Source organism: Lepidochelys kempii, chromosome 27, assembly GCF_965140265.1.
Source record: "Lepidochelys kempii isolate rLepKem1 chromosome 27, rLepKem1.hap2, whole genome shotgun sequence".
Taxonomy (NCBI): domain Eukaryota; kingdom Metazoa; phylum Chordata; order Testudines; family Cheloniidae; genus Lepidochelys; species Lepidochelys kempii.
Genome location: NC_133282.1, coordinates 10,411,812 through 10,426,219, shown reverse-complemented (window position 1 = coordinate 10,426,219; position 14,408 = coordinate 10,411,812). Strand labels below are relative to the sequence as shown.

At 44.5% G+C, this 14,408-nt stretch overlaps 1 protein-coding gene across 18 annotated transcripts in view; it reads right to left on the bottom strand.

Moving 5' to 3' along the window:
• Positions 1–14,408, bottom strand: part of TANC2 (tetratricopeptide repeat, ankyrin repeat and coiled-coil containing 2) — a 693,994-nt gene that overhangs the window by 75,328 nt on the left and 604,258 nt on the right. For all 18 annotated transcript variants that reach the window (XM_073325985.1, XM_073325979.1, XM_073325984.1 and 15 more), the window contains 2 exons: positions 10,241–10,407; positions 7,532–8,139 (listed from right to left, as the gene is read on the bottom strand). In XM_073325985.1, coding sequence (XP_073182086.1) covers positions 7,532–8,139; positions 10,241–10,407 — 775 coding nt within the window. The remainder of the gene's footprint in view (positions 1–7,531; positions 8,140–10,240; positions 10,408–14,408) is intronic.

Below are 14,408 nucleotides of genomic sequence, written 5' to 3'. Positions count from 1 at the left end.
TGAAGTTTCCTGCATCAGCGGATGAGTGGGCAGAGACAGTCTTCACACACAGCTGAAACTCTCTTTGCTGTTCCCAGCGGGGCCACTGGTTAAAGAAACCACTTCCTTCCCTAACAGCAGCACGTGAACAGGCTGGGATGGGAATTTACTGCCAGGGCATGTATGAGAGGGAACATCACCGAAGTGTATTTTTTCCCCTTCTCTCCATGTATCAGCTGTCTGTCGTTATTCATATTCGAAGGTAGAGGCCCAAACGTATATGTTTGCTTAGGGCCCAGTTATGGGTTAATCCCGCCCTGGTTGAAGGCCCAAATGCTCCCTTACCCTAAACACCTTTTTACACAGTGGTGTAACTGTGTGTGGGAGCGTTCTCTGACCAGCACAGAGGTGTCAGGAGAAGAAGGGAATGTCGCCAGCTATTCTACACTGGAGCAATGGCCCATAGAGAGAGATGACAAGATTGGGAAATTTAGTGCAGCCCCGGGGGCCAGAGCCAGAATTAAGGGGATGCAAAGGAAGCTACCAGCCTACCTTGTCCCTTCCTTACCTTTGCTGAGATCAACACAGGCAAAGAGAAAAGGAGACTCTAGCTGAAAGATTCTGAACATGTTTGATGTGGTTAAGAGGCAGACAAGGAGTAAGGAGACCTGGGATCTACATTTGACTCCCAGTGCTTTGCTTACTTCAACTCTCTGTGCCTCATTTTCCCCCCATCTATAACAGAGATAACAACACCTTCCTTCCTAAGTCTGTGAATCGCTTTGAAATCATTGCATGAAAGGTTCTAAAATAAAAGTCTATGCAAAAAATGCCTTAGCATTATAGCAACATTTAGGTCCAGAAGTGCAGAGTGAACGATAAATGCACAATGATAAGTTTGCCCCCTTATGCATAAACCTTAAAAAATGGTCTCCCAGTATATAGTTTTATATTATATATCACATAATACAACTGGCTAACAGTACTACACTGATGGTCTGCAGAAGTCATTACTGGTTACAATGCTGGTTAAAAAATCAGGCAAGAGCTTTTCTTGTGTCCTATTATTAAACAGTCAGCGCTGAGGGGCTCCCTTGTGGGATAATCTAGAATGATAGTGTTTCCCTTCAATGCCAATTAGCCTTTGCTTTGGTTAGAAAACTCACGCTGAGCATTCAGGGAAGAAGAAAGCTAGAAGCACAACAGGCTAAAAGAAAAATCTGGAGGGCAGGAGGTTTGTTGCTTAATTGTATGTAGCTAGAAGAGCATGTGTTAAATTTGAGTACGATACTTAGCCGTTTTGTTTGTTTGTTTTTCCTTTTCTGTTCTGCTGAGAGGATGGGACAATGGATGTTCCAGTCTTATTAATGGAAGGAAAAAGACCATCCCAGCTGCAGTGCTGCTGACCCAGGTCCCATTATCTCAGTTTCCTCCATAACATCCTCCAAATCTGTTCACTTCTGTCAGGGAAAGTCAATTAAGAGCTGTTTCACATGGTCACACTTCAGTTTCAAAGCTATTCTCATGAGAGAATCAGCCTCAGCAACCACTATCTCTACAGTAGCTCTCTGCAAAGTCAACAAGCCTAGGTTTAGCTGCTTGTTTCTGAAATTCAGCACAAGGGAACTAAACTGTGCTTCACATAGCTACCACACCTTGTCAATTCCCATTTTACTGGGGAAAAAAAATCAAGCTCACCATGAGCAAACAAAATGCAAGCAAGTCTTCACACACTTGTCCTATTATTAGTCAAATCAGTGGCAAGCTGTGCCCCAATTAATGTAGTGAAAATACACAGTGATTTTTCATCTTAATTGTTGATGAGGGCTTACCACGCTCTGAGCTCAACATCAGCTTTACCTTGAGAGTGGGACAAGAAGCCTTACACAACACAATAGCTAACTCTCCGGGGCGCTATCGATGACTGATATGTACCGCATTTTATTTATAAGTACCTTTCTCAGACCTGAAGAAGAGTGCTGTGTAGCTCAAAAGCTTGTCTGTTTCACCAACAGAAGTGGGTCCCATAAAGCATATTACCCCACCCAACTTCTCTCTCTATCAGGATATGATACAATTAGCACACATAACGCATTAGAGGTTTTTAATAGTCCTTCCGTAGGTATGGACGTGCCCTCTGGGCACAGGAAGCAGTACTAGTTATTGTTTCTGTTGCAGTCCATCAGAGTGCTTCATCTTTGCCTCTGGCAAAAATTACTGTGAGTGAGTGAAGCCTGGCTAGCTCTGGTCTAGGATTTCATATTTACAAAAGGTTTTTTCCTCCCCTTTTACAGCGATTTATGGTTTCATCTGGTTAAGATGGTAAATTTGGGACTAAACTGATGCCTGAAAGCCCACAGAAATGACTCTCTCAGTTTTACAGGTTGTCTGAGCTCTGAATGGCAAGTTCTGTGGTGCGGGAACGTTGGAACAACGGAGGAATTGGTTTCCCCTCACTATACTAGTAAGAATGAACTTCATGACACTGCACCTGTCAGGCATGTATACTCAAGGTCAGGGAAAGTTCAATAACTGAGATGATCAGTGACAGAGGATGTGGAAAAAGCTAATGTACTCAATGCTTTTTTTGCCTCTGTTTTCACTAACAAGGTCAGCTCCCAGACTGCTGCGCTGGGCATCACAAAATGGGGAAGAGATGGCCAGCCCTCTGTGGAGATAGAGGTGGTTAGGGACTATTTAGAAAAGCTGGACGTGCACAAGTCCATGGGGCCGGACGAGTTGCATCCGAGAATGCTGAAGGAATTGGCGGCTGTGATTGCAGAGCCATTGGCCATTATCTTTGAAAACTCGTGGCGAACCGGGGAAGTCCCGGATGACTGGAAAAAGGCTATTGTAGTGCCAATCTTTAAAAAAGGGAAGGAGGAGGATCCTGGGAACTACAGGCCAGTCAGCCTCACCTCAGTCCCTGGAAAAATCATGGAGCAGGTCCTCAAAGAATCAATCCTGAAGCACTTGCATGAGAGGAAAGTGATCAGGAACAGCCAGCATGGATTCACCAAGGGAAGGTCATGCCTGACGAATCTAATCGCCTTTTATGATGAGATTACTGGTTCTGTGGATGAAGGGAAAGCAGTGGATGTATTGTTTCTTGACTTTAGCAAAGCTTTTGACACTGTCTCCCACAGTATTCTTGTCAGCAAGTTAAGGAAGTATGGGCTGGATGAATGCACTATAAGGTGGGTAGAAAGCTGGCTAGAGTGTCGGGCTCAACGGGTAGTGATCAATGGCTCCATGTCTAGTTGGCAGCCGGTATCAAGTGGAGTGCCCCAAGGGTCGGTCCTGGGGCCGGTTTGTTCAATATCTTCATAAATGATCTGGAGGATGGTGTGGATTGCACTCTCAGCAAATTTGCGGATGATACTAAACTGGGAGGAGTGGTAGATACGCTGGAGGGGAGGGATAGGATACAGAAGGACCTAGACCAATTGGAAGATTGGGCCAAAAGGAATCTGATGAGGTTCAATAAGGATAAGTGCAGGGTCCTGCACTTAGGACGGAAGAACCCAATGCACAGCTACAGACTAGGGACCGAATGGCTAGGCAGCAGTTCTGCGGAAAAGGACCTAGGGGTGACAGTGGACGAGAAGCTGGATATGAGTCAGCAGTGTGCCCTTGTTGCCAAGAAGGCCAATGGCATTTTGGGATGTATAAGTAGGGGCATAGCGAGCAGATCGAGGGACGTGATTGTTCCCCTCTATTCGACATTGGTGAGGCCTCATCTGGAGTACTGTGTCCAGTTTTGGGCCCCACACTTCAAGAAGGATGTGGATAAATTGGAGAGAGTCCAGCAAAGGGCAACAAAAATGATTAGGGGTCTGGAACACATGAGTTATGAGGAGAGGCTGAGGAAGCTGGGATTGTTTAGCCTGCAGAAGAGAAGAATGAGGGGGGACTTGATAGCTGCTTTCAACTACCTGAAAGGGGGTTCCAAAGAGGATGGCTCTAGACTGTTCTCAGTGGTAGCAGATGACAGAACGAGGAGTAATGGTCTCAAGTTGCAGTGGGGGAGGTTTAGATTGGATATTAGGAAAAACTTTTTCACTAAGAGGGTGGTGAAACACTGGAATGCGTTACCTAGGGAGGTGGTAGAATCTCCTTCCTTAGAGGTTTGTAAGGTCAGGCTTGACAAAGCCCTGGCTGGGATGATTTAACTGGGAATTGGTCCTGCTTCGAGCAGGGGGTTGGACTAGATGACCTTCTGGGGTCCCTTCCAACCCTGATATTCTATGATCAGCATCATTACAGTACAGGGATTCAAAGCTCCAGGTGACGTGTGTTAGTTGGGAAGCCTGTGCAAAACATTCACACTGTGCATAAAGGTTACAAAACTGCATGAAACCTGAAGCTCAGCCCAAACTGTTTGTTACCTTCAGAGTGAACCATGGCTGATTTATGATTTCATGCTAAAACCATGTGAAATTTCTGGCTGTGCATGGTTTCAGTGCAGAGCCTGGTGAAACAGCAGTTTTGCCTGAGTTTTGCTTTGAGTTTGTGAGTTCATTCAAACTTGGAGCTCAAAGGCACATTCAGAAGGCATAAACCCATGTAGACGAAAACTAAGGAGAAGGACATTCTTGGAATCCTGAGAATCAGAACTGTACACATTTGCACAGCTTTACAAATTTGCCTAATTATTACAGCACATACACCGTGTAAAAAAAATTGATGCCTAATCCATCAGATGTGCTCTGGTTAACTTTACTGTATTTGGTAGAGAAGGAAGAAAATGTTTTTTATTTTCATGTAAAATGTATGCCATGACTAATTATCAACAGCAAGTGTCAAAGCTTGCACCTAAACCCACAGTTTTGTCCCATCTGTGATAAAACAGTAAAGTAATTAGTAGCTAGTGCATTAGAGATTCACATCTTAGTTGATGAAATTGTGTACATCCAGTCAAAAATTACTATGGTCAGAAAGCATCTGGGCTAAGCACAAGTGGATATTAGGGAGAATGTTTTCAGTACAATAGGCTCGGATTAAAAATAAATGAGAGACATGCATTTAAATGGCTTTGCAAATAGCAGATAACTCTGGTGAAAGCTCTGGTGGGAAAAGCATTGCATGGTGAGAAGTATCTAATGACTCTGAGGAAAGCTATAACGTAAATAATTAACACTGATATAAAGATAACTGCGGAGAGGTCGAAGACGCATTGCAAGGGTTAAATAACAGGAGAGCTGTGCAGAAATCTACTAAAGCAGCCAGGATTTCCACTGGGAGCAGCTGTATGTTATTTTTTCTACTAAATCCTGTTTACCAAGAAGCTCCATACCGGAGATGGTAAATATATTCTTTACCCTGGCACTGATAACAGCCGCAACTTGCTTTAATGAGGTGAGTGGCTGTCACCTTGGCTGAATGCTCAGTTTCAGCAGATACTATCACTATGTACCGACTACCGGTTCAAGGAGATGCATTGGAGGGGCTCAGAATATGAATGACTTTCCCAATTTTAATATATCTGTTTCAGGGAATGGGCTAATATAAGTGAAACTAGAACTGTTGGGATGTACAACTAAAATGATGAAGACAACACCTGTACCCAATCTGAGGTTGAAAGATAGAAGATACATTTTTAATAGTGTAGTAATATTCTCATGCTATCAGTGCATTTAAACAGACTATAAAGTCTAGTAGTGACTTGATATAACTTATGTTCACAGCTATGCCAGGAACACAATAATAATTTATCAGATGGTCATTGTGTCCTTTAAACATGAATTCACACTCCAAAAACACAATGGGGCCTGATTCTGCATTCAGAAAACATTCAGTGGGAGTTCCATGTACAGAATGGCTTTTGAATCGAGCTCATTGTATATATATGTCCGTATGTTGTTTGATTTTCATCTCTTTATCATCTATCCCAGACCGATTATATGCCTTTGCAGATGTGATGGACTAAGAATCTCCCATTTAGTCTGTACTGTATTTATCCATATTCAAAGATTATTAGGTTTCAGAGTGATAGCTGTGTTAGTCTGTATCAACAAAAAGGAGGAGGAGTACTTGTGGCACCTTTGAGACTAACAAATTTATTTGGGCAAAAGCTTTCATGGGCTAAAACCCACTTCATCAGATGCATGTGTAAGGGGACTGTTGCCCCCTTATTAACAGTCAGTGGGGTGTTTTGGTGGCTAGCTCCCAGTACTAAAAGGGGAAGGGTCGATGGGGAATCAGGACCCTGAGACTGACAGTCCCCAGGAACAATGGGGAGAGGCCAATGCTCCAGGTCAGCCTGAATGACAGGGTGGGCAGGCTAATCAGGGAGTCAGGAGGCCAGGGAGGTCCCGTCTTCGTGTGAGCTGGATTTGCCTGGGTCAGACAGAGTGGGGCCGAGCTAAGGAGAAAGCAGGGGCCCAACCTCAGCTGGGGAGCAGAGCTGGGCCAGATCCAGAGGGACCAGAAAAGCAGCCCAGAGAGAGCAGACCCTGTCCTGGGAGCAGAGCTGCAGCTCCAAAGCCAGAGGCACAGCCCAGATCGAGCAGACTTGCCCTGGGAGGAGAGCTGCAGCGACCAGAGCCAGAGGGGCCAGAAAAGCAGCCCAGGAAGCAGGTCAGTGCTGGGAGCAGAGTCACAGAAGCAGCCTGCAGAGCAGACCTGTCCTGGGAGCAGAGCTGCAGCAACCAGAGCCAGAGGGGCCAGAGAAGCAGCCCAGGGAGCTGGAGGCAGAGCAGCAGCAGCCGTGCAGAGACCGAGTGGTGGAGCTGGGGCTGGAGCAGTCTGGAGCCGGGTATCGCGAGCAGCTGGGGAGACCGAGGGGGACCCTGGGCAGCGGGCCCAGCACAGGGAGATGCCTCAGCCAAGAGGCTCTGCAGGCCAGGCTTGGATCGTAACCCTGACAGGGCGGGGGTGACACAGGGCAGAAGGGTCCTACCACTTAGAGCCTGAGAGCCTGTGGCCACCACCAGAGCAATCCGACCCACAGCATCCCTGCAGCACAGCCAGGGCCTGAGAAGGGGCCTGGGACTTACAAGGAGCAGACTGTGAACTGCCCTGACGTTCCAGAGACACTGTCTGTGATGTTCCCTGCCACCGAGCGGGTTGATGTGTTTCCTTTAACCTTTCCCATTTTCCTTATTCTTTTTAAAATTAATTGTTGATTAAATAACTTGCATTTGCTTTAACTTGTATGTAATTGTCAGTGGGTCAGAGAAGTGCCCGGTGCAGAGAGAGTACCCCAGAATGGGGACACCCTAACCCCTGTCCTAGGTGACCACAGCAGGGTTGGGGGTCGAGCCCCCCAGGAATCCTGGGCCCAGCCTTGTTGGGGTTACAAGGACTCTGCCAGACAGGAGAGTGGAAGGGGAGTCCTCAAGGGCAGGGAGGCCACTGGGTAAAGGAAGTGGGAGCGAGGACTCAGATCCTTTCGCTAGCCCACTTCACCGCGGCAGTGCAGAAGCCAGGAAAGTTCCCCACAAGAGCGGAACTATTCCTCCGCTTACACATGGAGTGGAAAATACAGTAGCAAGATTATTAGGATGAGCGAGAGTGAAATACTGCAGATATTTTTATTGCAATTACTTACCGAGGGTCACAGAGAAACTTGGTCTTTTCTCCTTCCTCTCTCCAGATAAGCCATTCTCGAAAAGACGGATGAACAAACATTCGTGTCATGTCTCTACGCTTGATAAGAAACATGGAGAGGTTCTCCATCCTCTGCTGAAAGTCATCCCATTCCAGTGTGCCCTCAATGCTACCGGCATTAATGGCCTGAAATATATGTTCATCCGTTAATGGATGCAGAGATGCCACGGCCACATTCAAGAGAGGCATAACCCGATCAAAGGAAGACTGTGTTGGGAACTTCATATTGCACTGCAACAGGTAAACCTCAGAGAGAGAGACTGGGACTACTTTATAGCTGGAGCTCTTTAGTACCAGGTAGCCCTTCTCTATGAGATCAAAAGTGAGCTTTAGGTATAGATAGGACCCTTGGCTCAAGGTCTTGAGGTGAGAACTGAGTTTGCCAAATGTAGTGTTGTCCATTTTGCCATTAAGGGAGATGTTGTTCTGGATCTCAGAGCTGCTGTGTATTCGATGAAGGATATATGCCTGGAGGTCCTGATCTATGGCTTCGTTCTCTTCCAGTCTATCCAAAAAAATCCTATGGAAGGGCAACAACTTAATTATTTCCTGGAAGAAAAGAAAAGAAATTATTCATGTTGGAAGGGCTTATTATTAATAAAAATAAACAATCTGTATTCCATCAGCACCTAGAGAGGTGTTGGGCAAATACCTAAGATGACATGGTCCAATCTAAAACGCACTGGAGTGGGTTTCTTTGTGAAACTAGGTAGCTGAAATAAAACTGAGGAAAGTTTTTCCTAACACACTTGCCAAGGAAAGGGGTTGGAGTATTCACAAAGAGCAGTGCCCTTTAAAATTATAGTCCCATCCCAACCAGCTATTGGACCTGCCATCAGCTTTCTTCTGTGTCATGCAGATGCCCAGATTAGGGCATCACCTGTGGGCAGCCAAAGCTGGTGGGGTCCAGGATTCTAGGCCTCTCATTGAAACAGACAGCTTAGTATATCTCAAGGAGTGCTGAGTGCAGTAGTCTTCAGCATCATACAGCAGTTGATTAAATGGAAGGTTATTCGTAGATATTTCCTACTGCACAGTGAATGCCATAAGGAAATACTATATATGCCGTTGATTTGCTCAGAGTCAACAGTGGGTTCTCTTTTCTCAGCCAAAGGGCTGTTTCTGAAAGTGTATAGTGTGGGATTGCACATCTGCTGTATATCACCAAGATATTGTGGGCTGGCATGTCTGATCTGGTAAGTTCAGTTTACACTGCTCATGCCGCACAAAGTCAGTGTAAATCAGATGGAAGTTTCCCCTAGAGAATTTTACTCTCTGCCGATATAAAGCTAGGAGAGGCAATTCTGCTGCCCCTGCTGGAAACCCCACCCCATGCAAGGGGAATGAGGGGATACATTAGGTGTGTTGTGGTGGGGTGGGTAAATGGAGGTGAATTTAGATTAGCATAAGGTCTCAGAGATATTATGCCAGTGTTGTAAGTTAAAGCTGCCCCTTGAAGCTTTGACTTGCACTGGTGCTGGATGACTGAGAATCAGGGAGCTGCAACCAGCTCCCTGAAAGTAAAGTTTGGGCACAGAGGAGAATCAAATCTTACAATTTAAAAAAATTGAGGGCTACAAAAGCTCTGACCAATTAAATAACTGAGAGCTTAAAATACCAGGAATGCAATTTAAAATCTGTCATTGAAACAAACATTACAAAATCCCTTTTTTCCAGAATGAAATATTTAAACTACCTTAAAATAAAGGGGAAGTAAGAAAGAGTGGCACTGAAATAGGAAGACTGTGCAACCTGCCACTGTAACAAATACAAAAATTGCTAGTGAGAATTGCTAGCAAGTCCCTGCAGTTCTTGATTTACAATAATGGTGAATTACTTCTGGGGTCTGGCTGGGAGAATTACAGCTAAATAGATCGATTGGTATTTTCTTGTCTATTGCCACTACACTAGAGGAAAGTACAGTACAGGTTCTGAGCAAAGAGGATGTTCATTAAAGCCTTAGACACTAGCATTATAATGTATGTTAGCAACAGAAATTGAGCGGAAGTTGACATAACCTAAGACAAAAACACTTAGAACAGTGTCAGCTACATTCACTCTAAAACCTCAGAAACTGCCGAAGATCAAGCGTTCTAATAGAGTTAAATAGCTTCTTGGACCCATGTTATGACTCCTTCAGACTGTACCAAATAAACACACAGACCCTGAATCAGTCTATCATGGTTATATTCTCATACTGATGGGCAGGAAGTTATGCATGAAATCCCTTCTCCTAGCTTCTTCTCATTTAAGAGAGAATACACAGCTAAGCTCCCATTTCGTAATAGTCCAGTCTCAGAGACTTTGGGCCTGGTCTTGCAAACAGTCTGATGGTGAGTGGTCCTCTTTCATGTGAATAGTCCTGCTGAAATTAATGGAACTAGTTGCTGAGCAAGGATTATTGACACGGGTAAAGGGTGCAGGACCAGACTCTTGTCCTGTAACAGTATCCAGAGAAAGAGTCTAGGGGATATAAATCAATCTGAATGCATTACAAAAAGACTGGCGCAAAGGAGAGATAAAATGATATAACTTCAAAAAAATTAATAATTAAATCTATATGACACTGGTTAAGATTTTCAATAAGAAAACCCATCATGACAAAAATCCAGTGTTTGTGTGTTTAATAGGAAACATGGTCTTAGTATACCTGTAGACTTGTCCTGACCGTCACTATCAACTTCAGCCAGGATGGGAATTTTCCGATCATTTTGCTCAAGAATGATACTATGGTGTCCCCATAATCTGGCTTGTGAAATTCAGCTTCATTTAAACCATCAATTAATATGATGTAGTCTTCATCTGGGATCTTCCTCTCTGAGATGATATGAAAGAGAAAAAGCTTCAGTCCATCGGCTAGCAGCATGGCTACAATGAGCACTCACCACATTGTTTGAAATCAGACATTGCTATAGACGAAAAGAGATAAAATAACTGTACTTCTCAGGTTGCATAAAATATGTATTTGATTTACAATATCTATACAATTGTGACAACCACTTCATTAAAACGATTAAGGCTATTAAACAAGTCACCTTCTCCCCAAACTCAAATATATTTGAGAAATGTGAATCAGCAACTCTCAGCACATTTTGACAAGAACATTATTACATGTACTTTCACTGGTGACATTAAACATCAACAGCGTCCTGATGTAAACCTGTTGCAACATTTACAATTGCTATGAATACGTATGCATAGAAGTATATGCCACTAGCACCTTTAGATAATCTAGATTGGGATGTTGTGTAGGCACACAGTAGACTTTCTAACCAACTAATGCTCATGCTGGGCTAGATTTTCGAACGTGCATGCAAATACTAATAAACATGTGCAAACCATGGTTCACGGGCAGTGCAGGTGTTTGAGCACAAATCAGTTTGCATGCACAGGAGCTGGTCAGATGAACTTTTCAAAATTCTGCCCTCTGTTCAGTAAAGATGGGTCCAGAACAAACCCCTGCCTCATGAACTTCAGAGAAGTTTGGATCTGAATTCTATGGCTCAGACCATCTCGACGATTACGTTTGCTGACAGTTGTACATGAACATTTTTAAGCGTAGGACCCTGGGCACTTTTCATGCTGCTAACAACATAATTACTGAGGAAAAACGGTGTGGTTTTCATGCAATAAAGTTACATTTCTCAAGCAGATTTTGAAGGCTGAACTTTAAGTTTAGCATTAATTGATGCCAATAAGAGGAACTACGTCTCACTGACACTGCAGTCCATTAAATAAAAATAGCGGTGTCACAAATCTGTCCTTGGCAGAAACCCCCTTTAGGAGTATGTAGGGAGTGCAAGTGTGTGGGTCCAATTGCACCCATCCCAGTCAGTGCTGCAGGGATGTATCCCTCTTGTGGGTTGGTGCTTGATCCTCCGGCCAAGACCTCCTTGCTGTTTCTTCCCCTCTCAGGGTCCCATGTGAAGTAAACCAAACTGTCCACAGTCAGCAAAGAAGGTTAAATAAAAGTATGAAGAAAAAGGAAGAAAGGAAAACCTATCTGGAGCTTCAGTTGGGGCATTGGCCTCTCTTACTTCAGAGGGCCATGGCAGTATCACAGTCCCCTTCAGAGTTCCCTGGGTCTCCAGTACAAACCTCAGTCTCATTCCCCTTCTTAGCTCAAGGGATCCACGTCCTCCTCCTGCACGGGCAGGGGCTCTGTTGGCTGTCAGCCTCTCTCTCTGGGAGCTGAAAAGCACAACAGCCCTTTCCCTTCCCGGGTTGTCCCTAGCTGAGCAGAGTCCCCTCTTTTTAACCCCTCCTCCAGACCTGGTCTGGTCTGGAGGGGAGGGGTCCACTGCAGCCCAGAGCAGCTCCTTAATCTGCTTCTATGCTGGTGCGGCATCACAAGGGGTTTTCTGGGTCAACTGGTTCTCTGTACCAGCCAAGTTGACTTATGGAATCAGAAGTTGGAGACTTAGGCCTTGTCTACACTTAACATTTAGATTGACATAACTATAGCACTCAGGGGTGTGAACTCACAGCCCTGAGCCCCATATCTATGTCAACGTAACCTCTGCTGTAGACATGGCCAGGTCGAGAGAAGAATGCTTCCATTGACCTAGCTACTGCCCATCAGGGTGATGGGCTACCTACAGTGATGGAAAAAATCCTTCCGCTGCTGTACAAAATGTCTACACTACGGCACTACAGTAGTGCCCATAGTGTAGACACGGCCTCATACAGTTATTCTCTCCATCTCTCACCCATGAAGGACTATCCCACTCAGCGCTTTTTAGTGGGGATGTCACATCTATGAATTTCGCAATTTTTGTTTACTCCCACTGTCTGGGATGTTCACAGCGGTCAGAGGAAGTTAGGTGTCCAAATTTCACAGACTTTCAAAATGGGGGCCTTACTATTATCTGGCTTTGACAATCCCACCCATTACAACTCACTCTCTCTGAGAGAGATGCAGCCTTCCTAGCACCAAAGACCTCCTTTTAGAGAAAGGCAACTGTTGGTTTTCCCTTTGGCGGCTGCTTAAGACAAGTTTCGCTGTACAATATTGTCTAGTAATACATTAAAAAATTCTAGCCAGGGACATATTTAGTGCACTATTGTACACGTACAAAAGATAGTTGCATTCTTTCTTCAAAAGTAGACCCTGACTGCAGGACAAGACATTTTCAAACCATCAGCACATCAGATAACAGCAGCAGAATTTTAACTGCTCAGATTGCTTTTTGTACTATGTTGCATTAAAGACAACCAATTTTTGTGGTCATCTTGCCACAGCTGAAATCTGTAGAAAAAAGAAACAGGCAGGCTGTCAAGGTTCCTCCCCCACTCTGAACTCTAGGGTACAGATGTGGGGACCTGCATGAAAAACCTCCTAAGCTTATCTTTACCAGCTTAGGTCAAAACTTCCCCAAGGTACAAAATATTACCCCCGTTATCCTTGGAATGGCCGCTACCACCACCAAACTAATACTGGTTACTGGGGAAGAGCTGTTTGGACGCGTCCTTCCCCCCAAAATACTTCCCAAAACCTTGCACCCCACTTCCTGGACAAGGTTTGGTAAAAAGCCTCACCAATTTGCCTAGGTGACTACAGACCCAGACCCTTGGATCTTAAGAACAATGAACAATCCTCCCAACACTTGTACCCCCCCTTTCCTGGGAAATGTTGGATAAAAAGCCTCACCAATTTGCATAGGTGACCACAAACCCAAACCCTTGGATCTGAGAACAATGAAAAAGCATTCAGTGTTTTACAAGAAGACTTTTAATAAAAAATAGAAGTAAATAGAAATAAAGAAATCCCCCTGTAAAATCAGGATGGTATATATCTTACAGGGTAATTAGATTCAAAAACATAGAGAACCCCTCTAGGCAAAACCTTAAGTTACAAAAAAGATACACAGACAGAAATAGTTATTCTATTCAGCACAATTCTTTTCTCAGCCATTTAAAGAAATCATAATCTAACACATACCTAGCTAGATTACTTACTAAAAGTTCTAAGACTCCATTCCTGTTCTGTCCCTGGCCAAGACGACTACAGACAGACCCACAAACCCTTTGTTTCTCTCCCTCCTCCCAGCTTTTGAAAGTATCTTGTCTCCTCATTGGTCATTTTGGTCAGGTGCCAGCGAGGTTACCTTTAGCTTCTTAACCCTTTACAGGTGAGAGGAGCTTTCCCCTGGCCAGGAGGGATTTCAAAGGGGTTTACCCTTCCCTTTATATTTATGACACGCCCCCCAAATCTCAGCTAGGGTGAAACACTGGCTGGGATTTCTTCCTGGAGCTCTAGGAAAACAGAGTTAATAAGACACATGCATCTCTAAATATACTACCAAGTACATAAAGACTAACAATATTTTCCACATCTCAAGGACGATTTTAACCAGTTGATTCTGGGAAACTTTCACGGGAGAGTGCATCAGCCACTTTGTTAGAAGCTCCTGAGATGTGTTGGATGTCGAAATCAAAATCTTGGAGAGCTAAACTCCACCGAAGAAGTTTTTTGTTAGTTTCTTTGACGGTGTGAAGCCACTTTAGTGCAGCATGGTCGGTTTGCAGGTGGAAACGCCGTCCCCAAACATATGGGCGTAGCTTTTCCAGAGCGTAGACAATGGCATAACATTCTTTTTCAGTGACTGACCAGTTGCTTTCCCTCTCAGACAGTTTTTTGCTGAGAAACACTACAGGGTGGAATTCTTGATCAGGTCCTTTCTGCATTAAAACTGCTCCCACACCACGCTCGGATGCATCTGTGGTTACTAGGAACGGTTTGTCAAAGTCTGGGGCCCTTAGTACAGGGTCAGACATGAGTGTCGCTTTAAGCTTGTTAAAGGCCTTCTGACACTTTC